Below are 26,957 nucleotides of genomic sequence, written 5' to 3'. Positions count from 1 at the left end.
AACAATGGAAGCAGAGGTCAACCTGTGAGATATGCAAAAAAATTTCAGCCGCCATCCAGGAGAGCAAATTATCAGCTGGTTGCTCTGACACTGGGATGTTGGGGCCAATAGTCAGGAATTAGAGGGTAAGAAAGCCCAGCAGCTGGGATCCCTTGCTAGAGATAAGGCCATTAACAGAGGGATTGGAAAAGGGGCAGCAGTCCTCTGTCTGTGGAGGTAATTCCTGTTGAGTGAGACGGAAAGGCATCCCTTCAAGGCAAATCTTGCAAACTCCCGAGCAAGTGGATCACCACTGGAGGAGGTATCCAGTACTTGAGGGAATTAGCTGTGGTGGAGGTGATTTACAGCAACCTGGAGAACAACGAGGCATCCAAAGACCCAGATGAAATCCAGCACACACAGTCCACGTGGCAAAAGTTTGTACAAAGTGCACCAACATCATATGCCAACACCCTGGTGATGATGAACCGGGCAGATGCGGAGGTACCAGCTGCAGATGGATCGGCCAGCCAACTCCAGGAACTGAAAGAGAATCTTACTTCCTCCCAAGGGGCCTGTGTCTCAGCTGTGCAGATACTGTCCCAAGAATTTTCCCAGCATTTAAAAAAAAAACCTCTTCCTCCCTCATACCGACCAGTATCTCAGTTATTAAGAGTCAGCCTTTTTCTGCTCAAGGGAAGGGGTGCTGGTGGCACACACCACGTGCCACCCTGTGGTTCTATTTGCATGACCGGGGGAGGACATGAGGAAGTGGGATGGTGAACCTACCTGGAGACTAGAAGCTTGGGTACAGGAACTGCAAGAAAAAACAGCAGCCAAAAGGCATCCATCCAGGAAACCTACTGCTCCAGTTTCGGTTGGGCAGAGTAGAAGGGCTGATCTTACTTTCAACCCCGATGGAGGGACTTCTGCTTTGCACTTACAAAAACTGAGTGATGAATACGCTGACCAGGAGTGAAGAGCCCAGTCTTCAGCCAGGCAGAAGAAAGGGACAACCAAGTTTACTGGACTGTGTGGGCTTGGCACACCAGCCCCATGGGAGTATAAAGCTCTGGTGGACACTGGTGCACAGTGTACTCTAATGCCATCCGATTGCAAAGGAGCAGAATTCATCTCTATTTCTGGAGTGACGGGAGAATCCCAAGAACTCTCTTTGCTGAAGGCTGACTAGGAATGAGTGGCCAAAGCAACCTTTTGTGACTGATCTGGAGGCTCCACACATCCTTGGCATAGACCACCTCTGGAGAGGGTACTTCAGGGATTCAAAAGGGTATCAGTGGGCTTTTGGTATAGCTGTCTTGAGTATGGAGAACATTAAGCAGCTGTTTAGCTTGCCCAGTCCCTCAGAGGACCCTTCTATTGTGTGGTTGCTGCAGGTTAAAGAATAGCAGGAGCCAATTGCTACCACATCAGGGCACTGGTGACGCTATCGCACCAACCGAGACTCCCTGGTCCCCATCCGTAGGCTGATTCAGCGACTGGAGAGCAAAGGATTTCTCAGGAATACTCGCACCCTTTAATAGTTGCATATGGCCAGCCCAAATATCTGATGCGGGGTGGAGACCAACAGTGGATTATTGTGGCCTGAATGGTCACAGTGCTGCTACGTGCTGCCACAGCGGACATGCTAGAACTCCAGTATGAACTGGGCTCAAAGGCAGCGAAATGGTATGCAACAACTGATACCGCTAACGTGTTTTTCTCGATCCCTTTGGCAGCAGAGTGCAGGCCCCAGTTTGCTTTCACCTGGAGGGATATCCAGTACCCCTGGAATCGATAGCCCCAGGGGTGGAAGCACAGCCATACCATTTGCCAGGGACTGATGAAGATGGCACTGGAACAGGGTGAAGCTTTGGAACACCTGCGTGGGGCATCATAGCAGAGGAAGTGTCTGAGAAAGGGCGAACAATCCAGATTCTTCAAGGTGGTTTTACCATAAAATAAAGTAAGGCCAAAGGACCAGCACAAGAGGTCCAGTTTTTAGGAATAAAATAGCAAGATGGGCATTGTCATAGCCCAATGGATGTGATCAATAGAATAACAGATTTGTCACCACCAACCAACAAAGAAGAAACACATGCTTTCTTAGGTGTTGTGAGGTTTCTGGAGAACGCACCTTCCAAGTTATAGTCTGCTTGTAAACCCTCTCTATCGAGTGACCTAGAAGAAGAACGGTCTTGAATGGGGCCCTAAGCAGCAACAAGCCTTTGAACAAATTAAACGGGAGATAGGTCATGCGGTAGCCCTTGGGCCAGTCTGGGCAGGACAAGATGAGAAAAATGTGCTTTACACCACAGCCAGGGACCACGGCCTCACCTGGAGCCACTGGCAGAAAGCACCTAGAGAAACTCGAGGTCGACCTCTAAGGTTTTGGAGATGGGGTTGTAGAGGATCCAAGGCCCACTACAGTCCAGTTGAAAAAGAAATATTAGCAGCATAGGAAGGGCTTTGAGCCACTTCAGAAGTAGCTGGTCCTGAAGCACAGCACCTCTTGCCACCTCCATTGCCTGTGCGGGATGGATGTTCAAATCAGGGGTAGCCTCCCTACTCCTGCTGGCCACACTATTCCTGATTCAAGCCAGGACGCTGTTGGCCTCCTTGGCCACCTGGGCACACTGCTGGCTCATGTTCAGCTGGCTGTCGACCAGCACCCCCAGGTCCTTCTGCACCAAGGCCTCTTTTCCCCACAAGCCCCAGTCCCAGCAGAGGGGGTACTTGGCAGATGACCCTGAAGGGCTGCCAGCTCTGCAGGGCAGAGAAACTGGGTCTTGCATACCTGGGATCCCTCCTCTGCTCCAGGCGGTGTCCATGGGCTGGCGATAGAAACCACTCAACCGCCAGGTCACCCTGGGGTGCACCACACTCAGCATGGAGTAATGAACCAATCTCCCAACTCCCACACTGCCCCTGCCCCACACTGGCCAGAGGATGCTGCCCAGGGCCCCCAGGATGGTGATGTCTGTGCCAGGGGTGCTGTGAAAGAATTCACCCTGGAAAGACAGCGATAGCTGCAGGACAGGCGGAGGGGAGAGGGAAAGGGATGCAGTGCCCCTGAGGAGGCAGCCCCAGCACGTAGGCTGCTTTAAGCCCTGCTCCTGCAGGACTCCCGGCCGCCAGGCTTTCCTGAAGGAAACACCCCCGGCTGTCAGGCTGCACCCTTGGGAATGCCCCCGCCTCTGGGCTCCAGCCTGTACCAAGGGGAGTGAGGAAGCCCTGGCATGTGGGATACCCTGGGACCTGCTCCTTCCTGGTCCCCCCAGCACTGCCCTCCAATGTGGGCTATGCCTGCTGCTGGGGCTGGGGGGAGCCCAGGTGTCCGGGCTGCATTAACCACCCCAGAGTCTCCCTGATCAGGCATGCTCCTGAAGAGCCAATCTTGCTGAATGGGCTCCTTATGCCACGGGCCCTGACAAACACAGCTTATCATTGATGCTGCAGGCACAGACATCCCTCCTCTTGCAGGGCAGCCCCGTCTCTGCAATTAGCTCTGAGTGGCTGCACAGGGACAAGCAGGCGCTTCAACATGTCCCTCTAAATGGCCGATCCTGATCAGGGACAGCGCTGCCTGGGCTGCGGACAAGGGCACTGAAGGGACACTGGGGAAAAGGGCCTTTGGTGAGCTGTGGCTGAGTCCCAGGCAGGGAGAGGGCTGGAGCCAGAGCCTTGTGGGGGGCAAGTCACTGGGACCCCCTAGCCAGAGGGGAGCTCTGCAGAATGGGACCCACGTTGTCTGGGCGCGGGTGGGGGCCGGGGAGCGGCAGGGTGAGGGAAAGACTGCTGTGGGAGGCGAGCGGCACTGGGAGATGGCAGTGCTGGGAGGTGAGGGGCACTGGGAGGTGGGGGGATCTGTCTTTGGGGGGCTGTTGGAGGGCGTTTTTCTGTTGGAGCAGCGCGTTGTCACCATAGGGTGTCCGGCTGTCAGGGGTGCTCTGTCCGCCCTCCCCTCGCAACCCCCAGGTGCCTGGGCCCTTCCATGTGCAGCTGCCCCATGCAGGAAGCTGGACTGATGTCGGGGAAAGTGGTTGGATCTGTGCCGGAGGCGGGGGCTACTCTGTGCCGAGGCTGGGCTTGTTGCCAGGGCTGGCGTCTCTGCCACGCCTGGCTTTGCCCTGGAGGCTCTCGGGGTGGGGAGCGGGGGAGCGAGGAGGAGTTCTGGGAGGGATAAATCTGCCCCTCACCTTCTCCAGCTTCACCCAGGACTTGCCACTCAGCAGAGGAAGATGAAGGCCGCAGTGCTCGGCGTGGCCCTGCTCTTCACCATCCTGCTGTGCACCCCAGAAGATGCTCAGGTGAGTCCCCAATGCCACAGGGAGGGCTCAAGGCTGGGGATGGGTCTTGGCTGCAGAACATCAGCTCTCCTGCAGGGTGAAATTTGTAGCGGGGAGCACAAAAGCCCTTGACTTGGCCACTCCCTTTCCCAAGCCAGGGGCTGCTCCAGGCTGCCCTGCACCTCCAGCCCTGGGCAATGCAGCCTTCTCCCTCCCACAATCCCATCTCTTCCCTCCGCTTCCCCTGCAATTAAGCCTCTGATGCCCAGAGACCGGGTTCCTCACTGAATCGTCAGACCTCTCTCCTCCCCGGGAGGGGCCACCACAAACTCCTACAAGGGCCCACACCTGTTTCTCGTCTTGGTGCCCCACATCCCTCCCTTCTTGGCCTCCCCATCCCATCCTTTTGATTCCCTCACGCATCTCCTGCCCGGGATCCCTGCCGTGTCCTCTCTGGGGTCCCCAGATGCCCTCCCTTCAAGCGTTCCCGATGCCTTTCCTTCCGTCTGTCCCCTCAGTCCTTTGCCTTTCATCCAGTCCACTGCGGCACAGTCTCCAGATCCCCTTCCTTGAACCCCCACTGCCAAACATGCTCCCAGTCCCCTGGCTTCGGTCCTCTGCAGTCGTCTTCCTCCTGCCCCCTCCAACCACCGCACCTGAAGTCCCCGTATCCTCTCTGCTTGAATTCCCTCACTCGCATCCCATGCAGTCCTGTCCCTTCAACACCCCGGCCCAGTCCCTTGCGGTGCGCTAATTCACCCCAGCGCCCTGTCTCTGGGTCCCCCCCACCCCGTCCTCTTTGGAGGCCCTGAATTCCCCACGCTCTCCTTGTCTCCATCCCCACCCCTGGTCCTTGCATGAGCGGGTATCGTGGGTGAAGCTTAGAGGAATGGGGCTGGGGGGAGCAGAAGGGATTTTCCTGCTCACACCAGGGGGAAGCCCTTGGACTGGAGGGACTGGGGACACCTGTGCCCCACGCACAGCCCCACCAAGGCCCAATCCAGACCACCGCTTTGCTCTTTGTCCCTAGGCAATATTTGAAGCAAGTGGAAGTTATTGCGTGAACGTAAGTAGTGGGGTGAACCTGGAGGGCAATTTGGTCCTCCCATCCCGTGCTGGGTCTGGGGACATCCCAGTGACCAGTGCGGCCTCATGGTCTCTTAACAGAGAAGACTCACGCTCGGGCGAGTGAAGAGGGCTGAGGTAGGTACCGCGAGTTCGGCTGGCCCCAGACCCTCCTCCCCGCGCCTCCTATGGCCACGACACTCCAGCGTGACCCAGTACACCCCAGGGCAACCCCAGAGAGCACCCTGCACCCCAGTGCTTGCCCAGGGAGGCCCCCTTCCCCAGGACCCCCCACTGCTTCCTGTGCGCACCATACAAAATCATGTACCCCGCTTTCCCCCGGCAGCACCCTCCCCAAAGACCCCATTGCTTTCCCCTGCCTCCCAGTACACCCCAGTGCACCCAAGCACATCCCTAACCCTCCCTTTCTCCCCAGCCCCCTGTGGCTGACAAGCAGGTGGAGCTTGTGCGCCAGAAACTTGTGGCTGCAGACGTTGATGTCTAGGTGAGCAGCATCAGGGCATCTCGAGCCCCACAAAGGATCCTGAGCCCTCAGGGGTGGGCAGAACTTGGGTAGGGGACAGGGAAACAGAGGGGACTGCCCAGGATCCATGTCCCAGGGTGAGCTGGACAGAGCTGGCCCCATGCCTTTCCTTGCACTCAGTGGGGCTCTATGGGCCCAGAGGGTTGCCGTGCAGGCCAGGCATACAGGCGCCATACAGACCCCCAGGATCACCATGAGGGCTGGGCTGGGCTCTGTGAGATTTAGGGGCATCCCGGGTTAATGACACATGGGGCACGGAGCTCCGGGTGCCACAGGGGTCTCAGGAAAGCCAAGACCCTGTCGTGGGTGTATTGCGGGCTGCAATTCCCTCCTCCTTCCCTAGGTCTCTGCAGAGAGAGACGATGGGGACAAGGCCCCTCTCATGTCCCGGCAGACACTGGGGGTCATATTTTGGACTCTGCCTTTCAGGACTGGAGCCAGTGGTGACACCCGTGTCCTGCCCCCCTCCTGCAGCATGCGGAGATGATTGTCCCTCGATGAGCCCACCTGATCCCCTGGGAGCCCTGGGCCCTTTCCCTCTCACAATCAATAAACCCCTTCAGTAAAGGAACGCTCTGCATGTGTGTGCGCGTCCGTGTCCGTGTTCCCGCTCCTCTGCCAGCGCCTGGATGCCTGGGTCCTCTCTGGCCACACCACCGCAATGAGCAGAGGGGCTGAGGAGGCCCGGGTGCCTGGGGTGTCTCTGTAAAGGCGATCCCTTCCCACCCACCGTGTGCCCCCAGAAAAGGGCAGATCAGGGCAAAGTGGAGTGTCCCCCTAGGAGGCTGGGAGAGGGGAAGGGCAGGTGGTGCCAGCCCTTGGGGCACCCGGTGTTTTAGAGGCACAGCGGGAAACAGGTTCTTACCGGGGCTCTGGCGAGCACCATCCCCAAAGAGCACAGTCTGGTGTCAGGACAGGAGAGGAGCGTGGACAGGCAGCCTGGACCCCAGGGTCCTCTGCCCCACTCTGGGCCCACGAGCCTTCCTGGACCCCCAGCCCACACCCTTCACTGGGGCAACCCCCATCACCAGTCAGGAAGGCGTGTTGGGGCCACCGGACACTGCAGAGAATCCCCCAGGGACATGTGGCCCAGCTCAGTCACCATGGGAGTGGGAGAAGCAGGTTCCCTGGCGCTGAGCCCCTGTGGGTCTTCTCTGATGTCTCATAGTGGGGTTCGGCACCAGCTTCAGTTGGTACCTCCACAAAAAGCCCAGGCAGGTAGAAGCCGTGGTGATCTGGGGAGCTGGAAGTGGCTAACAGGGCCACACCTTCTGGTGCCAGGTACTGGGGTCAGACGGGGGGTGTGGGCACCCCTCCTCTGTGGTGTCAGCTACTGGAGTGCGTGGGGCCCCAGTGCAGCTACTGTAGTGTTTCAGGTCCCAGTGCAGCTACTTGGAGCGAGTGGGAGTCTTTAACTTCCAGCCACAGGAGTGGGAACGCTGTGTATCCTAAAACCACTATGGGAGGGAAAGGGAAAGGGAAAGGGAAGGGAAAGCAGTGGACAAGGAGGGGGAAGGGGCATGTGCTGTCAGGGCTGGCACTCACTGGGTCTCTCCCTCTAGTCCCAGAGGCAGCTATTCTCCCAGGGCTGTAGCGTCCGCAAGCTGTTGAGCTCTACATGCAGGGAGAAGGCAGACAGATTCTGCAGGGCTTGTTCAGGCCAAACGGTCTTGGAGCTGCTGCTGCTGGAGATTCAGAGCTGTCTGTGCTGGGAAACCGGCCCTCGTGCCTAAGCCCAAGGCATGTCCTAGTGCTGCTGATCAGCCACACTTGACTCAGGGATGGGGCCTCGGCTTGAGCAGGCATTGGCCCTCAGTGAAAAGTGTCTTGGTGTCAACATGCCATGAGAGGCAGGACAGCCTCTTGCCTTTGGAGAGAGAAACAAACACTAGACGAGTCCTTTCTTCTTCAGCCACCTGCAACCCATCTTGAAACGCTTTCCCAGGGGCCAGTCCTGTCCTTGGGTGGGAGGAGAGCAGGGCAGGGCCCTGACTCCACAGGCTGCTGCTCTCCATCCCGCAAGGGTGGCCAGGAAAACCCTGCTTCCCGAGTGCTGGTGGGAGCAGGAGGACAGGCGATGCTGGGGAGGGCAGCCGCCCTCCCGCCTGCCCAGCTGAAGAAACAGCTTCCTCTGTCTCTTCCTCCTCCTTCCCAGATGGAATCTTTTCCACGCTGTCAGCCTGCCCCTTCCTGCTTCTCGGTCTGCACCAAGCGTCATGCCCTCAACCTTCAGCCATGCTCCCCCCAGGCTGAGACCCTCCTGCCTCCCATCTCCCCCTGCTCCAGCACACATAGCCCCACCTGTTCCCATGGTGCCTCCAGCTCGGGACACGTTTCAGTCTTTTGCCTAGGAATGCAGAGAAGCGCTTGGTGTCAGGACTGAGCATCAGCGCGGGCCCTCAGCCTGTCTCCTGCTCCTGTTGCACGAGAGCTGCTCTCCTGGCCGGTCTGAGTACCCCCCTTGGCCTGAGAGGTTCACTGCGGAGGGAGAGAGGGGTGTCCTGGGTCACCGCCCTGGTCGAGCTCCTCTTGGGAGAGCCATGTTCACCTGCAGGCGGATCCAGAGGAGGACCCGAGGGGCTACTCACAGCTGCGTGAACAGGATGTTCTCCTGCTGTGCAGGGCCAGGGGCCTGCGAGGGGCTGTGGCTGGGATGGACAGTGCAGGCTGGTGGGTAGCTAGCGTATGGGTTTGGGAACGGTTGAGGTGTTTGTGCTGTGAGCCCGTGGTCCAGTGCAGAGGGAACGGAGAACACAGAAGTCGTCTCGGTGTGATGTGCGTGAATGGCAAAGGAATGTGAATTTGGAGAGGAAAAATGCCTGCTCGTCTCTGGGCTGGGACTGCTCTGAAGTCGCAAAGTCATGACCTGTAGCTGTCCCTGCTAGACCCTGGGGAGTCACTGCTGACACCGCTATGCCACCTTGGCCCTTTCAGTGGGAAGGAGCTGATGCAGAGGGATGTTCACTGCGGGGTCTGTCCATGCTGTTTCACTCCCTACTGGTGCCCAGAGGAGAGCACGTATGGATTTCATCCAACACTGCAGCAGAGAGCAAAGGGGCCAAGAAAGTCTGCTCAGGAAGGTGCTGCGGAGGAGATGATCCTCCCCGGCAGGACCTGGGTCTGGGCAGCCAGGCAGAGGGGAGGGAGATGTTCAAGCTGCACAGCAGAATGGAACGTCAAGGGATGTCAGGAGCTGGCACTGCCTCCAGCAAATCCGTCCCAGGCCCCCCCCTGGGGACCCAGGGTCTCTGCCCAGGGTGGTTTGACACAGCTGGTTTGACCAGCAGCGAAGCTGAGCACGTATCCCAGAGACGCATAGATGCGCGCACAGACACATGCACAGGACACACAGACGGACAATCACACAGCCTGCCACAGCCAAGACACTGCCACCAGCAGCCCCCATGCACAGGACCCCCATCACACGTCTGCACCCACAGCCATGTTCCCTCCTCCGCTGCGACTGGCACAGACCGATGATCACTCGTGCAGGCACACACGCGCACACTCGGGTCCCCCAAGCACTAGCATGGCCCCTCTGCTGCCCGCGACCCCTGCCTGGACCCCAGCCTTCTGACCCACCCCTGGGTCCCCAGGTCGATGGCTGGTCCAGCTCGGTGCTCACTACAAACATGCAGCACTCGCACAGCCATCCCACGGGCACCCCACACTCGCTGGTCCCCCCGAGGAGGACCAGCACCGACCCCTGCCCATCTGATTCCCCAGCCCAGATGCGAGTTCCCCCTGCTCCTGCCTGGTCCAGCCTGAAGTTTGCTGGTGAAAACCCACGCACATCCCACGCAGAGCCCATCTGGGGGGGGGATACAGACCCTCGTCCCCTCAGCAGGGGCAGCTCCAGTCACCAGCGCAGAACCCCTCACTCACCCTGTGAAGGGGAAACCCAAATTGCCACTGCCCAGCAAAGGCACCTGGTGACCAAGGAGTGATTTGGCAGGGAGGGCAGCAAGGGTTTAAGCTGGTGATGCCGTAAAAGTTGGTGAAAGAAACTCTTTAAGGCTCGTTCTTTAGAGTTTTAGAAAGTGGGCGTTTATTGCAGTACTGGGTACACAGGGGATCGCTCCACCTAATGTGCATGCCGGGTTCTTGTATTGCAGAGAATATATACTCAAAAAGTTTGCATAGTCATTAGATTTTGGGGAACGTATAATATTCATGCTACTCATTAATATATGCAAATGGCCTTGGCGCATGCGCAGTCGAGATCAGTGGCGGTCTTCCAAATTTCTTTGGTGGTCACCGATAGTCTTCCTCACCGTGTTCGCTAGTTGAACTCAATCTTCAAGCGTGCTCAGTACCCTTTTGGCTCGTTTTCAAGGTTATTCCATGTGCTTATTTTACAAAAATCTACTAATCAGGATTTATTTTTCCGTAACGCTAAATCACGTCAATTAGTAAGGAATGTATCCTACCAGGGTGCAGTGTTACATCGTACCCAGGATATATTGTCCAAGGACACAATACTTAAATCATGTCCATACTCCTCCTGCTGTCTAAAAATGTTTTCCTAACCTTATCTTGCTTGTAAATGTATCTCCTACCTATCATACTTGTAACTATAGTTTTGGTTATTTTGATTATAGACAGGGACCAGATGTTCCATCTGGTATCAGTGATGCCCAGATGTCCTGCACATCCCCGCTGTCCCATCTGGTGTCACTGGCAGGGAGCAGGGGCCCGCCCAGAGAGACAAGCCGCAGGATGGAATCGCGAGGGTCCTGCAATGGCGGCGCCCTTGCCAGCAGAGCTGGGCTGGGGATGGACCCACGGCCAGCGCTCACAGGACAGGCACTGGCCCCAGCGTGGGGAAGGAACGGGCTCCTGCCCCGCAGGTGCCGAATCCCTCCAGAAGGGCTTGTGGCAGTAGGACTCTGCCCCAACGCATTCCTGTGTTTAAGCACAAAGGTCCGTTGAATTTGCCTCAAGGGGCACAGGAAAAACTCCCACACACTGGTCCCCCCTGTAGCTGGTTTTGAGGACACACACCGTTCCCGCCCCACTGGCTAGAGGCCCGGGCCCCCCCTGGGTCCAGTAGCAGCACTGGGACCCCCACTGGCTCCAGGACCTGACACCACAGAGCCCACGGTGCCCACACCCCTGCTCTCATTCCTGTTGCGGGCCCCAAATCCACGCACACTGCTCTTGGCAGCAGCTCACACTTAATCCTTGCAAAACAAACGCACGCACTCCCCTCCCCACAGCCCCCAAGAGAGTGAGTTACACGGAGCGAGCGTTAAGAGAGGATCTGTTACACTACTATTATTATTATTGCTATTACTCGTATTATTATTAGGGTTTATTTCCTTATTCTTATGAAGGTTAATGGGATCGCCAGGAGTGGTTAACACAATGGCCACGAGGTGACTGTCGGTATCTCCTGGAGCTTGTGCTTGCAAAGGACCCAAGGCCTTTGCCAGGCCAGGCCAAGGGCTCCCTTCCCCCGCCACTCCTCCACCAGTTTGCACAGTCCCACCCACCCCCTCCTACATCCCAGACCCTCCAGTTTGCATCCTGACTAAACCTGACCCGTTGCCAAGTCTGGCTTTGCCTGCAGCCCCTTGACAGCCCATCAGTCAGTGCCACTGCTGAGGTGTGGCCTCCTTACTGCCTCCCTTACCACTTGTGCTCAGGGCAGTGGCTCCGCACCTTCTTCCTGATGACTTCTTACTTTTCCTATTACCTGCTTCTGCATCTGGGCAGATGCCCTTAAAGGAACAGGCACTCTCTCCTTCCACATGCCCCTACACGCACCACCAAGGAGGACAAATGGGACAGTGACAGGAGGGTCTCTGCAGAGACCCTGTGGAGGGGAGACCCCTTCCCCTGTGGCACAGGACAGCAGGTGCAGCTGGAGACCACTCCCAGAGGAGCACTGGACCCACGACAAGCCCCCCAGCCCCGGAGGGAGGGGATGGAAATTGGTGACTTCTGGCACAGGAGGAAGGCTCCTTTTGCTCCTGCAAAGCTGCGGGTACATGGGAAGCGCAGCCCCTGGAAAGAGGCGAGGAGGAGCCAGGCCCACCACGGAGACACGGGCGCCAGCTGAGCCTGAAGACCCATGGCACAGGACAGGCTGGGGGTGACTGTGCCGCAGAAGCAACTTTGCTGAAAAGGACCTGGAGGCCTGGGATGGTTCTGGCTGAGAAGGGGTTAATTCTCTTCACTGCGGTGCCTGTGGTGGTCGGGGACCTTTCCAGCTTCCCGCGCTCTGCCGCGTCGGCGGGAGGCTGGGCGGGGCGGGGCCACGCCCGGGGCAGCTGACCCCGACTGGCCAATGGCATGTTCATTCCATACCATGTGACACCCCTCCCCCCCCCGGGTTTCGCGCCTCTCGTCGTTTTCCTTTCCATTGCATTTTTGTTGTTGCTGATTTTTTAATTTTAAATTACTAAACTGTTCTTATCCCAACCCACGAGCGTCACCCTTCTGATTCTCTCCCCCATCTACCGGTGGCAGAGTGAGCGAGCGACTGCGTGGGGCTGAGTTCCCGGCTAAACCACGACACCCTCACTTTCAGCATCCAAAATCCTCTTTTAACTCTCAAAGCCTCATTTTCATGTTCCAAACCTTCACTTTCAGGGTCCAAACTCCTCTGTTAAGGCACAAAGCCTCCTTTAGAGGTCCCAAACCCTCACTGTTAGGGTTCAAACCTGTCTTTTTTACTGTCTAACCCTCATTTATATGTTGCAAACCCTCACGTTCAGGGCCTAAATCCGTTCTTTAAAGCTCAAAGCCTCATTTTTAGGACCCAAACCCTCACTTTTAGAGTGAATCCGATCTTTTAATCACCAAACCGTCATTTTCTCATTACAAACGGTGACGTTATAATACATATTATTTTAATATAGTAGTATTATAGTATTATATTTCAAAGTACAGATCGGCGACCAATGATTACAATATTCAGTTAACTGCTTCCTTGTGAGGGGATCGAACCCACCCCCACCCCCCTTCCAATGCTTCAGTCAACGCCCTAGAGGTGACTTCTTTAAGACGTTGCCTTTAGACGATTCCCCACCCATATTAAATGTGACTTCCAAAACAACTATCTGATCCGAACATGCAAAAATAAATCCATATTCTGATAACCACGCCAAAATTCAGAGACCAGTCAAGACAAGTAGCCAAACTGGGGACTCAAACCCCATTCAGTGGGACTCTAACCCGCTTGGTCAACTTCGGGGACTCGAAGCCCTTTCCAAACCAGGCAGGGGACTCGGACCCCCCCAACAAGAAAACATCCTTGGCAAAGTTCTTCTTCTCTTAATAACTGACCAAAACAACTATTACAAGCACCGGTACTTAAAACCAAATTATAACTACAATTTCCAATTAAACAACCTTTCCCCTCCTGCGCGGGCAGCCCTTTGGCTGGTACGTGAGGCATTCACGCCAGCAAGTGCCTCATTCCTTGACCTCTCGCCGGGCCTCGAACCCAGCGGCGGGACTCGAACCCGGGGCCCTGGCTGGCGCTCCGGGCGCGCCCGTAGCAACGTGCTCGTCCGTCGGCACGCGGCCGCAGCGGGGCGGGGCCAGAGAAGGGGCGCTGCGGTGGTTGGCGGGGGGCCCTGCCTGTCCCCGCCTGGCGGGCGCCATTGGCTGAGAAGCCGGGAAGAGGGTGGGCGGGCGCCTGGGGGAGCTCCTGCAGAGCCCGCGCGGGCCGGCGGGCGGGGCCAGTCGCCCTCTTGTGAACTGAAGCCGGGCCCTCCGGCCTGCCCTGGGCTGGGGCCACTTGCGGAGCCCCCAGGGGCGGCGGGAGGAGCGCTGACAGGCTGGGCCTCCCCTCTCTAGATTCAGTCTTGGGAATGCTTCCTATCTTCCTCGTTTTTAAGAAAAAAATGGCATAGAAGTTGTAACATTTTCCACACGCTCCCGAATTCCCCTCCCGCAGTGTGGAACGTCTTGAGCACCCCACTTTGGAGACAAATCTTCTACAGTCCTACAGCCATCTCAATTGCCACATCTTTTAGATTTATTTGTTCTTCCTCCCCTTCTTCTTCTTTCTCATGTTTGACTTTTTTTTTCTCTCTGGTTTCACCTGGGGCTTTCCGGTTGCGCCATCTTCCCATGAACCTGCACTCGATAAATGCAGGTGTACGCTGGGTTTCCCCAGTTGCTCTTCACAAGAAGTTTGATAGACGGAAAGGCTCTGCGAAGCGGCGCGTTCTGTGAAGAAGAGTGGGAAAAGGAAACGGGGGTGTTAAGAGCGGCAGTGCAATCACCCCGTCTTTGCATGCCGGCCCGGCTGGGGCTCGGTCTCCCTTCCCTCTGCCCCTTCCCGCTGCTGCTTGCTCTGTGCTGACAGGGAGGCCGGGGAGGCGCTCCTGCGCGTGGGGCACCTGGTGTGCAACCCCGCCGAGCTCCCGCTGCCTGCTGTGCCTGCTCTCCCCCTGGCAGGCGTGAGAGCGCCGTGGGAGAAGGGGCGAGCTATGGTGGGAGGAGAGGACACTGTCCAGCCTGCCAGCAGGCCGCAGCATGGAGCGACGGTGCTGCCCGCTGCCTCTCGCCACCAGGCCGCCCTGTTTCTCCACGGCACAAAGACGCTGCTTGCGTGGAGTGGGCGCACGTGCAGCTGCCTCTGCTGAAGGCACCGGGCGCAGCCAGGGATCTCTCGGGACTCGTGCTCCTACGGGCCTGACCCTGCCCTTGCTACCCTCTTGCTACCACCACCGCGTGCTACTCAGCCCTCCCAAGCCCGCAGGTCTCTCTCTCATGACGGCGGCCCGGGCCCCTCTGCCCAGGGAGAAAAGAAAGCATGCGTGCCCTTCCTCCATGGACTTGCAGGCAAACCTGCTGTGCTCCCTGGCATCTCGTCCCCGTGCGTGGAGCGTACCTTCAGAGGGAAGGTCTGAATAGCCTCTTTTGCCACGTTGTACGTGAACGTCCCAAGGAGAGTTTCCTCTTCTCCGTCCGCATCCACTCCCTCAGGGGCAAAGCACAAGGAGAGCCGCTCAGACTCATCCCGACAGAGAGGCAAGGTACGCGCTGGCTCAGCCCTGTTATCCACCCACCCTCTCCTGGGGCTCAAGCAGCAGCCTAGCACCGGGTATGGTGGAGCTCAGTCTCCGCTTTGAGATTTGGTCAAGAACCCAGAGGTGCTTGGCCAGAACAAACCTTAAGAGGGATGAAACCTCTCGAGCCCCTGAAGCGTCCCGCGAGGGCACTGCAGTGCTCGCGAGAGATCGGGACACAAACCCCAGAAGATGCACAAAAGCAAGCAGGGCCCTGTCCTGGCTTTGCCCCAGGGTCAGATGCCCGCCAGAAGCGCCCAGCAGAGACTTACAAAGACAGCGACGTCTCTGGGGGCACTGATGACGGTCCCAGATGGAGACACGTCTTTGGAGATGTGCTGCACAGTGACGGCAGTCAGATGGACTCGTGCTGGCAACCTGATGACCACCTGGCCCTGATGCCCTTGGAAAGGCCAGCAGTTTCCTGGGGAAACATCCGCCTGCAACCAGAACGCGACAGCAATGAAGTGTGAGAGAGCACTGGGGCCAACACCACTGCCCATGTAGCTCGAAGCATAGGCGCCAGCATGTCTGTGGGGCCTATTTCAGCTTGAAAATGAGGCGCCTGTGAGGAACTGGACAGAAGTAGGAGGCCCCCTGCCCTGCCTGACAAAGGGGGTCTCAGTATTAGGGAGCAGAGGAGAAGAGTGGTTACGAAAGCATCGTAGTCAGGCCCGCGCAGAAACACGTCCCTGCCCAGCGGCTCTGCAGGGCACCCGCCACCTCCCGCCTCCCGCCCGCAAAAAGGCACCGTTAGGGGTGAGTGTGGAACCAGGGTCGCCAGGGAGGAAGGCTTTCACCCAGCTGTGGCAGAGGACTGTGGGCAAGATGCAGCAGTTCACCTCTGTTCACCTCGCCAGGGGAACCACGGATCTCTAGCAAGCCCAGCCCTGTGTGAGAGCTTTGGTGTCCGGAACCTGAGCAGCACGGTGGGCTTGACCAGTACCACTGGCCTGAGGGGAGAGCCCCTGAGGTCAGTCCCCAACTTCTCAGGAAGGAAGGACACCTTCCCTGAAGATTTCTGCTACGATACCTGCAAAATAGTCTCAGGAGGCTTGGCAGCGCGGAAGAACCATAAAACCCTGCAGCCCCAATTCTCTTGGCAGTCGTAGGTCTCGGAAGTTCTCTGCCTGTCAATGGTGGCACCTGTAAGGAAGGGAGAGCAGATGACTGCTAGAGGCCGCAGACTAGAAGGGAGCTGGTGCTCAGGCAGTATTTGTGACGCCGCTGTCCAGCTCCACATCTGTCAGTCCTGTCCTCATCACCACGCTGGGGGCGGGGGGGTGCCCAGCTGCACAGAGCAATGACGGCAGCCCCATCTCTGGTGAGTGCTTCTCTCACAGCACCACGAGGAGAAGGTCTGAGGGCTCTGGGAGCCTGCAGGCGCCCACGAGCATGACAGCAGACCAAAGCTGAGGGCTTGGAGCATGAGCAGCAAAGGACGGCCCAGCCATTCCCTTTGCAAATGCAGCGCAGAGGAGCAGAGCCCCTCCATCAGCACAGGAAGACGTGCGGGGGCAGCGCCAGGGGCACCTGTGCGGAGACCAAGGGCTTGACTGGGAGGGAGTCTGAGCGACCCACTCTGCCACAGCCTTGCTCTTGGACCCCGTGAAGGATTTAAGCTGCCCCATTCTGGAGAGCGGCGCCTGGAGCACGGGCTCCTTTGGGGAGTGCTAGGGGCAAGCGCAGGGCAAGGACTGGGCTGCTTGTGTCCATACCAGAGCTTTCCAGGGCCCAGTCAGACATCTCGACGTAGGCACCCAAAGCCTTCTTGGACGCTGCCTGGTTCACTTCCTGAGCTTCCTGGGAACGCCAGAAATCAACACAGAAAAGGACCACATCAGCAGGCAGTGCAGCGTGGCTCCTAGTGCCCGCAGAGGCAAAGGGTCAGTGTCAGGAAGGCAAGGCAAGCCTTGTCCACAGAGCTGCAAGACTCTCTGCTGCTGGCGTGAGCCGTGAGGACTAGGAAGATTATCTGTGGCCATGGCCATGGCCATGACCCCAAGGTGTGCTGATGTGGGTCCCCACACCACCGTCCACACCCTCTGTGCTCTCCAAGTCAGGAGGGGGAGAGGCTCAGGCCCTGTAAGCCATGGCTGGCACTGTACGTGTGCCTGGGTCCCACCACCGCCTCAGGAGCCTGCTCAGAGGAGCCAGAGGCACCAGCGCACCTAGGAAAGGCTCTCAGGAGTCCTCTGCTGCCTGAAGCGGCCTCATTTTGCTGGGGCTGGAGAGGGGCCTGTGCAGTGCAGAAGCTCACCCAGCAAGCTGCTGGGGCAAAGGCTGGGTTGCTGCAGTCAGCAGTCTGACCCCACCAAGAACCCTGAAGAAAATGTTCTCAGGGATTCTGCCCAGCCAAGCCTCCCTCCCCAAAATGCAGGATCACCTTCAAACTGCGGATCTGTGCCCTCAGCCGAGCCACCTCCTCCAGCAGAAAGCGTGTCTTTTGGGTTTCCTCCGCCGCCAAAACGGGCAAGTTCCTGCACGACAGGAAAGCCGATCTGGTCAGAGAGCGGCCCATTGCCTCTGGGGAGCGTCTGAGCTCAGCAAGAGGAGAGAGAGACACGTGTGCTTTCCCTGCTTTGCCAGTGCTTCCCTTCCGCACCAGGCTGAGCAAAAGGCAAAGGCAGGAGGGAAGTACGGGAGCCCTGGCTGTTAGGAAAGTGAGTGCAGGTAGCACGAGGTCGGCTGACGCTTCTGCACAGAACCAGTTCCAGCTCAGGAAACCTCTCTTACCACAGCATCTTCAGGTTTGCCGACGACACACGTGTCAGCTCCTGGGAGGGAAAAATGCTCCGTTAGAGCATCTGCTACCAGAGTTGCCGCGGCTTCCCAGGAGAGGCTTCCCTAGGAAGGCACAAGCTGCCGCTTCTTTGGGTCAGCCTGCGTGGCAGCAGCACAGCCTGTGATTCCTCCAGCCACTGCCAGCAACGAGTCACTGACCTCTATCAGTCCCTTTGCCTGCGTTGTCCACACCGGCAGCAAGGTCGCGCAGTAAGCACCAGCTGCAATTCACATCACCGAGAGACGGTTATTTTAGCGGAGTTGCTAGCCATCCCCCTGCAGCTGCGTTGTCGCCTGCCTGGTGCCCTGGGGCTGGGCAGCAGGTGAGCTGAGGAGGTGGGGAACGTGGGGTGCAGAGAGAGGACGCGCCTCTGACCGGGAGCCATCAGCCCAGGCTTGAGGGGACTGCGTAGCCGTGGCCTTCAGGTGTGCTCGGTGCCCCAGAGCTACTCCCCATTTCCCCTCACTGCTTCGGTGAGCACCGAGGCTGGGCTGCATGGGCTAGGAGAGGTACCTCTCCATGGGTCCCCCTGCACGGCCCCTCCCGTCTGGGAATCCCCAGCTCAGGCTTGGAAAGAGCTACGCCCTTCTCTCGCAGACTTGCAGACTAAGCAAGCCATTTGGCCCAGTGGCCAGAGCAGCAGCACGGCTGGGAGGCTACCAGTCTTACCGGTAGTCCAAACGCCAGTGCCAGTCAAGGACCTCCTCAGGACGCACCCGCACCACGGGCGTTTCACACATACTGGCCCAAAAGGAAAGCTGGCATCCAGCACAGCCAGGCTGTGTTTGCTCATGAAAACTCACCCAGAGCCACTGGGAGCCACAGGAAGAAGACTTTCAGGAACCTCTTGCTCTGCGGGCCCATCTTTTGCCTAGAAGAGAGTCCTTTGGGTGTCAGTACTGCAAGTCTTGGGCAAACCCCCTCACCCGTGGATTTCCCTCCTCAGGCCCTAAAGCCATTGCTTTGCACGCCTGCTACTGACAGAGAGCTGACAGATTGGCGCCCAGCACGAACACGATTTCTGTCCACACCATTCAACGCTGCCGGCAGATCTTCCCCAAACGAAGGGCTCCAGGAGCACCTTCCGAAAGGGAATGAAAATCATGCAGGGAAGTAGAGAGGTTGAGCAAATGAGGACTGCTTTTCAGTAGTTCTTCTGGTGTGGACCTTGGTCTCTCTCTTTGGCTGAGAGAGCAGGCCTGTTCTCACTTGCAGTCACACAGATTGCTCTTAGGGGTGTTTCTCCACACAGCTGGGAAGCGCAGGGGCCTCGTCTGGCTTTCCTTCCAGACCTGTGTGGTCTCTTGCCAGAGCTGGGGAAGACCCTTGCCCTGCGGAGGCTTGGCTGTGCTCCTGAGCTTCTGGCTACACGGCGGTTTGTCCTACTACATCTCCGGGAGGGTTCTGGGGCTCCGGCAAACGCCTGGGAGTGGGGCTGCCAAGGGGCTTTGCTCTTGGCTCTCCCCGAGAACGGGCACCGCACAAACTTTGGCGCACGAGCGGGAGCCCCGGGCTGCTGGGTGGGGAACACCCTCTGCTCTCCCCCTTGCTTGGGGGAAGGGACATCCCCCTTCTCCCCCCGTCCCCCACCACAGCAGAAACAGGTAGTACGTACCTGGCAAAGATGCGTGTGCTCAGCAGATGTCTCCACAGGGAGACAAGGGCACCTGCTGGATGCCAAGCCAGGCTGAGGACCGCCCCTGGGCAAAAAAGCCAGAGAAAAGTTAGGCCTGTCTCTTGAGGTCTCTTCTCTAGGATGCCCAGCCACACGTGTTTGAGCTCCCTGCAGGAAGGCGGGCACCCAGTCCTACGCACTCCCTCCCTCCCTGGGGCAGCCTGCACTTCTCCTGCCTCTCGTGACATTTGGCCAGAGCTCTGGCACAGCGCAGCTCTCCAAGTTCACCCCAGGGGACTTCACAGCAAGCAGCAGTGCTGAGCTTACTTGCAATTCCTGTGGCCTTGTTGCGCCACTTGGCAGGCCCTTGCGTGGCAGAGCAGGGAGCCGAGGTGGAAGGGACCGTCACCAGCTCCACCTCCACGCACGGGTTCCTGTGGGAGGAAAAAGACAAATGCTGGTTGCCCACCATCGCCACGCCACGGGAGCCGAGGCGGGCAGGAGCAGCCTGAGCAGAGGCCCTTGTCAGAGGACGGGCTGCCCCAGCCCACCCGGCAGGACAGCCCTATTCTGAGCCCGTCACTCCCTGCTCCCTGGCACCAACTGCCCCTTCGCAGACAGCTCTCGGTGGCCGTCTGGGGAGAGGGCACAGGCTGCTGTCCCCCACCGTGGGCCGTCCCCCACCATGGGCCACACCCCTCCTCCCTGGTCACTGGCGTTCTCCCGACCCCTCTCCTCCCCGCACAGCTGCCCCACCACAGCCAGGCAGGACCCCGCCTCAGCATCCCAAGGGGGGGGCAGTGTCAGGTCCCAGGGGCTGGCCTGATGTGCAGCAAAATCTCCCTGCAAATCAGGGTGGGCTCTGACCCCTGCAGCACAAGGCTACCCCCTCCCCAAAGGCCCCTGCTGCACACTGGCTTCTGACGCCACTGACTACATTGGGCCACGGCCCTGCTACTCTGCCCGAACCTGACGCCCCAGGCAGGAGCAGCCCACTTCGTACCCGCTGGCCTGGCAGCAGCTCGGCCCCGCTGCCTCCCCTGCCAGCTCTTGTCTGGCATTAATCCCAACGGAGCCTTTGGAGGCCCCTTGGTGTCTTCCCTGGGGGGCCTTTCTCCTCGCCATCTCTGGGCCAAGGCAGGCTCCCCGCTCAGCTCTTCCCCCTCAGCCCCAGCAAGCGTGGCCTGCCCAGGCAAAACCAGCTCCAGTAGCAGCCACGTGCCTGCCGCCTCTCAGCAGGAGCGCACCTGCCCGGGCAACAGCCACACGCATCTGTGGGCTCCTGCCCCACGCGCCACAGGGCTGTGCGGGTGGCCAGCTCTGAGCTCACAGTGGTGGCTCTGACGTCACACTGGGGCTCCCCAGGGCTGAGCCGGGAGGGGCAGAGCGGCTGCTGCCGTCCCAGGCGCTGGGAGCCCGTGCCTGTGGGCGCGCTGAACCCTGCCACGCTCCCGTGCCAGGCGGCTGCCTGGCCTGGCCTGCCGGGCAGGGTTCCATCTCTCCTGGGCACCCCCGGGAAACCAGAAAGGGTGCTGGAAAGGGGGCTTTGCTCTTGCCCCACGAGACAGCCGCTTCCAGCAGTGGTTCTCCTCTCGGAACCCTTTTGTGGGCCAAGAAGAAAAAGGGCCAGTAGACCGGAATGTGCTGTCAGGCGCCCAGCGGTACATCTGGTTAGCAAGGACTGTTTGTTTTCTTGCCCCTGCTGGTTCTGCCTCCGCTTCCCTCAGTTGAAATGGCAGCGTGAGCATGCTCCTTCCTTGTCTTGCAGTGGCCTGGAGGGCCCAGGAGCAGAGGGGCACAGGCTGCGCTGAGGGCTCTGGGCAGCACGGCCCGTACCAGGCTCCCAGCCTGGCAGCACGGGGTCACAGGCTGTATGGAGCACGGCCCCGCCAAGTCCCACCTCACTGCCCGCTGGGAGCCCCACGCCGGTGCAGGGCCAAGCCGTGCTGGGGCAGTGCGGGGCTCCAGCTACACAGCCATGCCAGCCGCTTTAGCAGGGGAGCACAAGGCGCCCACTTCCCCCTGGGCAGCCCCAGGCTTGCCTGGGCCCATGGACCCGCCAGCGCAGCGGGCCGTCCAGGCAGCAGAGCTGCCAGTGCCGTTGATCACAGGAGGGCCCTGGCAGCAAAGGGTGCCTGAGGGGCTTGCGGCAGGCTGGGCAGCTCTCGCACTCACGGGTCAGGGCGGCATTGGGCGTGATCCTCTGGGTAGGGACGGGCTTCCCTCATCCAGCTCTGGAAGGGGGCTCCTGTGGGAGCGGTTCCTGTCCCTGGAATGCTCCAGATGGGCTTTCCGAGTCAACAGAGAACGTGGCTGACTGGGACGTCCTTGATGGAGAAGGCGCTATACCCCAGGATGCCATGTCCATGACAGCAACTGCAGGACGGAGAAACAAAGGGTTGCAAAAGGCAGCGCCTGTGGGAGCGAAGAGCCTAGCCTTAGCATTAGATGGTGGAGCCCACGATGGCAGCACCCCAAGGGCTGCGGAACCAGACAGCCTTTCTGGGAAGCCCAGAGGCAGTGGTCCGTCAGAAGGGAACACGGGTCAGGGAGCTCAAATTGGCAAGGGCAGAACAGAATAACGAGGGGCGAAACGCTCAAAACTTCCCCGTCGACAGTAACCAATGTGACACAGAAGGACCCCCAACAGAGAGCAGCGAGATCTAGAACGGGGACGCGCACGGGCTGAGGAACGGGGTTTCCGACAGGCCAGTCACACAGGCTCTCGACACCCGTTCGACAGAAACTTGGCAACAGCCTGGGTGCCGGGAAGGTGCTAGGCCAAATTGTTCCCTCCGCTCCTGCGGCCCCACTACCGGGACAGTGAGGGAGGAGCTCCGAAGCCTGGGAGCCCCGAAGAGCTGGCCCAAGGCTTGTTGCTCGACCCGCAACCCGGGCCTGCCATCTGCCCGGCTGCCGCAGTGTCACCGAAATCAGGAACAAAACTCCGTAACATCAATGTAGTGATATCCTGAAGAAAATGGTCGTTTTGGAATTCTCCGCTGAGCCACAAGAACGAACTACATGAGCTTGGCAAAACAGAATTTGATGGCCAGAGTCGGGAACTGAGAGATAGAGAAGCACTTGTTTTACCACTATTTCCTTGAGGAGAGCTAAGAGACTGATCAAAGCAAACATCCCACCTCAGAAGCCGCAGAGAACTGGGCAATAAAGTGTATAGTTAAGGAGAAGAACTGGTTCTTCCCCCAGAGGGTGGTGGAGCCCCGGAACAGGCTCCCCAGGGAGGCCGCCACGGCACCAAGCCTGGCGATATTCAAGCAGCACTTGAACAACGCCCTCAGAGGCACGGTGTGAATTTGGGCTTGTCCTGTGCAGGGATGGGAGCTGGACTTGACGGTCCTTGTGGGTCTCTTCCAGCTCAGGACATTCTACGAATAGACGCAAACTGCACAGTGAGGAAAAATCGAGGTCTGAGTAGCGAATACAAAGATTTCTGAGGTAGCACTGACGTGAGCCAGTTCGCTCCTGGGACACAATGTCTTATGAACACAACAGTGCTGGTCTTGGGCCCCAGCTGGCTTTATGTTTTTTCTCCTAGCTCATGTCACCTGTAAAAACAGTAGTTGAGAATTTATTATAAAGAGCATAATAGAAGAAACAGCTGAAATGAAGGAATATTCTCGGGCCAACCCTGAAAAACGCTAACAACTTTAACTTTCCGTCCCTACAGTCAGCTGGAATCTTACAGTCGCCAGCTAAAATTCAAGTCTTACAAAAATGCAAAATGGAACCTACAAGCCCAACACACAAATATATTATCTACCTTTTTTTTCCCCCCTCAAAAAACAAGTCTGAACACGTGACTGTTGACTGTGATCAAAGGAAGATGTGACATGACCCTTCAAACATTCTGGATGCGTAGGTGGGACTAAACTGTGTTTGTGAATTAAGAATATGCATGCTCATTAAGACAGGCGGGTTACATTTACCACCAAACCTCTACATCAGCATTTGCCAACACTGTTCAGCTTTGAGTACCCAGAGCTGCGATCAGTTAACGTGAGAGCACCTCCTAGTAACATCCAAGTATTAAACTAACAACTATACCTCCCTAGCGCGTAAACGGAAGGAAGCTCAAATTGCGCCCCCTTCTCCTTACGCTGCCTTAGAACGTGACAGGCATTTGATTCCAGGTTGAAAAAGTGCCACGGTCACAGTCTAAGGAAACTGGAGTTTCCCAGGTCTCAGAGTAATTCTAGAGCTAAAGTGGTGACAGACATCACCTTTACATCAGATAATACATGCCAACACTCATCACTGACCCGAGAAGGCCACCTCCTCCTGTCCTGCCCAAGGGTTTGAAATCCAACACACTTTCTTCCCAAAATGGGATGCTACAAATAAATAAGATAACACCGTTAAGGCATTACTTGAGATGGGACTAGAAACACATTACGCGAGCAACCAAGCACTTGTCTGGAAGCACTGGAGCCTTTCGGGTACTGTTTTTCACCACAGTTTACTCGAGAAGAAATATAACAGGCAGAACAGATGCTGAGAAATTTCAGCTACCCTGGAGATAGCTGTGGTGAACAATAAGATTGAGACTAAGTGCTGCTTCTCAGCGGGAAAGTACCCACCAAATAAATACAGTGCTCAGACTGGTATAATTTGTGAGTGATACGGAGGCAAAAAAAAAAAAAGCAGACGTGAGGAACATAAGACCCGACTACAACCTTTCTTTTGTGTAGTACTGAAGTGTAAACACACTACACACAAAAACTATAGGTATTACGTGAACGTACAGGTCATGTCGTCATTACACAATTACTTTAATACTCACTAATATTATTTCTGTCCGTACCAGTACCTATAAAATCCAAACCTTTACTCATCCTCTGGCCGTACGCATCTTTCACCTCAACATACACCAAGAAGCATTCGTAAACTCCAAACGTGACTACCTACAAATTCCAGTAAAGCCTGCAGCTAGGACATATTTAGAGAAGACTGTGCAAAATTCGTGAAGAATACAGACAACATCACCAGTCAAGCAACTGAAAAAGCACGACGTTCCCAAATTCGACAACTTCTTGAGAAGAGGAACCGTAAACCTTTGCCCGTTGCATTATGTTTTTTTTCCTCGGTAACACACCAAAATAGTTTTTGCCGTTGGTATCCAACAGCACCTGGTTCCTAAGCCCGCAATCATCACAATCACTGACTCAAAGGCGCTGTCTCAACAACTACCCTGTTACCTTTACCTGGACGTGCTGAGGGTCGACAGAAGACGAGGATCAGGACCTGCGCCGGCACTTATTCCACCACATTCGCGCTGTCAGGGTTTGAGGAATGCCAGAACTTCGTCCATCTCCATTCGGTGCAGCCATCCCACGAGATCCACTGCTGTCTGCCCCAGGAAACACTGCCTGCCCTCAAAGACTCCAACAGACTGCGTCCCTAAGCGGGGCATTATTTTAGTCCTTCATCAGATAAGCGCAGCATCAAACCAGAGCAAGGAAAATGCCTTAGTTAACCCTTACAAAGCCTGCAGGGCATCACATGCTTCCCAACCCATCAACCACTCGGGATGTGCGAACCACGCACGGACAAGACCTGCAGTACACACGCCTGTACGTACGCACGCGCACGCCTACGCTACTACACTTCCCTCCTCCCCTCTATTTTCTGCTCTAAAAGTACCAAGCTCAATGCCAAGGTAAACATATGCAAGTAGTAAGGCACCAATTCACTCTAAATCAGCGGCTATTACCTTAGCGCCCAGACAAACGCTCAAATCCCCACGAGTCTCAAAAGTAACAACTCTAACATTTAACGAAACTTACCGGCAAGGGCCAAAGCTGCCACCACCAGCAGCTGCACTAGGAAGGCAATTCTCATACGCGCGTATATCTATCTCCCCTTCCTCTATTGTTTACCTCTGCTACCCGTAAGCATTACTTTCTCGATGCAGCACTTTAAGCCACGTCTTTTCCGCACGGCAACAACAATCGTAAGCAATAGTGCCTCCAGCTGCCTTGCGGGCACTAAACACGACTGCCAGCTTTTCCCCCCTCCAGACATAAGCAGTTATTGACGCTTTCTGCCTCCTGGAACTGCAATGCAATTACTGGGGGCTACGTCTGGTAACCTCTGCCTCCGCCTGATGCTGCTAGTTGCCGTGTTCATCAACCCAAAGAACAACAGGGCAGTGCTGCGCCCACATTCAGGACAGTGGCCTTCAAGGGAGACACGTGGAAATACAGCTGCAGCCTCCTTGCAGACAGAGAAGCAACAAGTACTTTGTTCCCGGGTCTCAGAGTAATTCTAGAGCTAAACTGACCGTCTTCAGGTTTATACTCAGATAATACATGCCAAGACCCACCACGGACCATGGGGAACTAACCTTTGTACGTCACGGGGGATGGCAGGGCAAGAGAGGAGCAGCTGGGGAGCTCGCACCCACACCCTAACACTCACCATGGGAATAAGGGTTGTCACACCTAAAAAAAGCACAGCTGTGCTGAAGTTAGCTCATACTCACACAACTGCCTTTCAGTGTCCCACACAAAGCTGCAGAGGCCAAGCGTTTCTCCAGAAGTAACGTGCTCAGGGCATCAGGTTTTCTTAGTGCGCCCTTTCATGGCATGACCTTTAAAAAGCACCAATAAAACATAAGTTCAGGTTCAAAAGGAGCTTTAAGATCATCAAGTCCAACCGTTAACCGAGCACTGCCAAGGCCACCACTTAAACCACGTCCCCAAGCACCGCATCTACAGGTCTTTTAAATACCCCAGCGATGGCGACTCCCCCACCTCTCTGGGCAGCCTCTTCCAATGCCTGACCGCTCTTGCGGTAAAGACGTTTCTCCTATTATCCAATCGAAACCTCCCCTGGCACAACTTGAGGCCATTTCCTCTCGTCCTATTGCTTGTAACCTGGGAAAGAGGGCTACCCCCCCCTCACTACAGCCCCCTTTTGGGCAGCTGCACAGAGCGATAAGGTCTCTCTTCCTCAGCCTCCTCTTCTCCAGGCTAAGCCCCCCCAGCTCCCTCAGCCACTCCCCAGCACGCTTGCTCTCCAGACCCTTCCCCAGCTCCGTTGCCCTTCTCTGGACACGCTCCAGCACCTCAAGCGCCTTCTCCGCCGGGCACGTTCCAGCCGCTCTGCCCCAAGCCTGGAGCCTTGCCTGGGGTTGGTGTGACCCAAGGGCAGGACCGGGCACTTGCCCTTGTTAAACCTCGTCCAGTTGGCCTCGGCCCGTCGATCCAGCCTGTCCAGGTCCCTCTGCAGAGCCTTCCTGCCCTCGAGCAGATGCCAGCCGGGTGGGTCAGGGCCAGCTCGGAGGGTTTCCAGCCCGGGAGCATTTCGGGCAACGCCGCAGCAGCACGTGCCTGCTCGGAGACGGATCTTCCTCCGCCTGCCCGGACCGCGGGCACGTTCCCGCCCTCCTTCCCGGCCTGCCCGAGCCCTCCCGACGGAGCGAAGGAAAACCCCCGATGAGCCCGAGGCGAACCCCAGCTCGCCGCTGACCAGGGGTCCCCCGGCGCCCGGCCCGACCCAGGCGGGCTCGGCCGCACTGCCCGACCCGGGCCCACCGCAGCGCAGCGCAGCGCAGGGCGCGGAGCGGCCGAGCCGGAGCCCCCGCGCCGGAGCCCCCGCGCCGCCCCAGGGCTCCGGCCGGGCCGGG

At 57.5% G+C, this 26,957-nt stretch overlaps 1 protein-coding gene, 1 long non-coding RNA gene and 2 other non-coding genes across 11 annotated transcripts; 1 reads left to right on the top strand and 3 right to left on the bottom strand.

Annotated features, from left to right (window-relative positions):
* Nucleotides 1-3,519: 3,519 nt before the first annotated feature.
* On the top strand, nt 3,520-6,448 carry LOC142067275 (uncharacterized). Its single transcript, XR_012663951.1, has 6 exons — nt 3,520-3,615; nt 4,188-4,289; nt 5,299-5,334; nt 5,436-5,471; nt 5,770-5,838; nt 6,307-6,448. It is a non-coding gene; the product is annotated as an uncharacterized LOC142067275 (long non-coding RNA).
* Nucleotides 6,449-11,367: 4,919 nt separating this feature from the next.
* Nucleotides 11,368-26,949, bottom strand: LOC142067234 (SUN domain-containing protein 5-like). 8 transcript variants are annotated; one of them, XM_075115693.1, is made up of 15 exons: nt 26,397-26,946; nt 25,812-25,919; nt 24,532-24,750; nt 21,482-21,682; nt 19,634-19,740; nt 19,307-19,391; nt 18,495-18,562; nt 17,850-17,911; nt 17,643-17,683; nt 17,293-17,386; nt 16,625-16,709; nt 15,940-16,052; nt 15,179-15,346; nt 14,729-14,818; nt 11,368-14,061 (listed from the first exon to the last, which is right to left on the bottom strand). In XM_075115693.1, the coding sequence occupies exons 4-15, from the start codon at nt 21,532-21,534 to the stop codon at nt 13,930-13,932; spliced, it is 1,098 nt and encodes a 365-aa protein (XP_074971794.1). In that variant the 5' UTR covers nt 21,535-21,682; nt 24,532-24,750; nt 25,812-25,919; nt 26,397-26,946; the 3' UTR covers nt 11,368-13,929. The 8 variants fall into 8 exon arrangements, 7 of the variants coding, with proteins under 7 accessions (XP_074971794.1, XP_074971792.1, XP_074971795.1 ...); XM_075115691.1 differs by having other exon boundaries at nt 24,532-24,727; nt 26,397-26,945; XM_075115694.1 differs by having other exon boundaries at nt 24,532-24,719; nt 26,397-26,945.
* On the bottom strand, nt 23,506-23,590 carry LOC142067413 (small nucleolar RNA SNORD45). Its single transcript, XR_012664026.1, has one exon. It is a non-coding gene; the product is annotated as a small nucleolar RNA SNORD45 (small nucleolar RNA).
* LOC142067440 (small nucleolar RNA SNORD45) lies at nt 25,578-25,660 on the bottom strand. The gene has a single exon (XR_012664052.1). It is a non-coding gene; the product is annotated as a small nucleolar RNA SNORD45 (small nucleolar RNA).
* Nucleotides 26,950-26,957: the final 8 nt, after the last annotated feature.

This window comes from Phalacrocorax aristotelis, chromosome 21 (genome assembly GCF_949628215.1).
Source record: "Phalacrocorax aristotelis chromosome 21, bGulAri2.1, whole genome shotgun sequence".
NCBI lineage: Eukaryota > Metazoa > Chordata > Aves > Suliformes > Phalacrocoracidae > Phalacrocorax > Phalacrocorax aristotelis.
The sequence above is the reverse complement of the archived record's forward strand: the minus strand, read 5'-3'. Positions and strand labels throughout refer to the sequence as shown.

What these genes read in the sequence shown, in the direction of transcription:
- LOC142067234 (XM_075115696.1), bottom strand. Translation starts at nt 21,534, where the DNA reads ATGAGGGAAGCCCGTCCCTACCCAGAGGATCACGCCCAATGCCGCCCT. An exon ending in GCCCAATGCCGCCCTGACCC is followed by an intron (nt 19,741 to 21,481) that starts GTGAGTGCGAGA and finishes TTCCTCCCACAG; the next exon opens with GAACCCGTGCGTGGAGGTGG. An exon ending in CTGGGCCCTGGAAAGCTCTG is followed by an intron (nt 16,053 to 16,624) that starts GTATGGACACAA and finishes CCTTCCTTACAG; the next exon opens with GTGCCACCATTGACAGGCAG.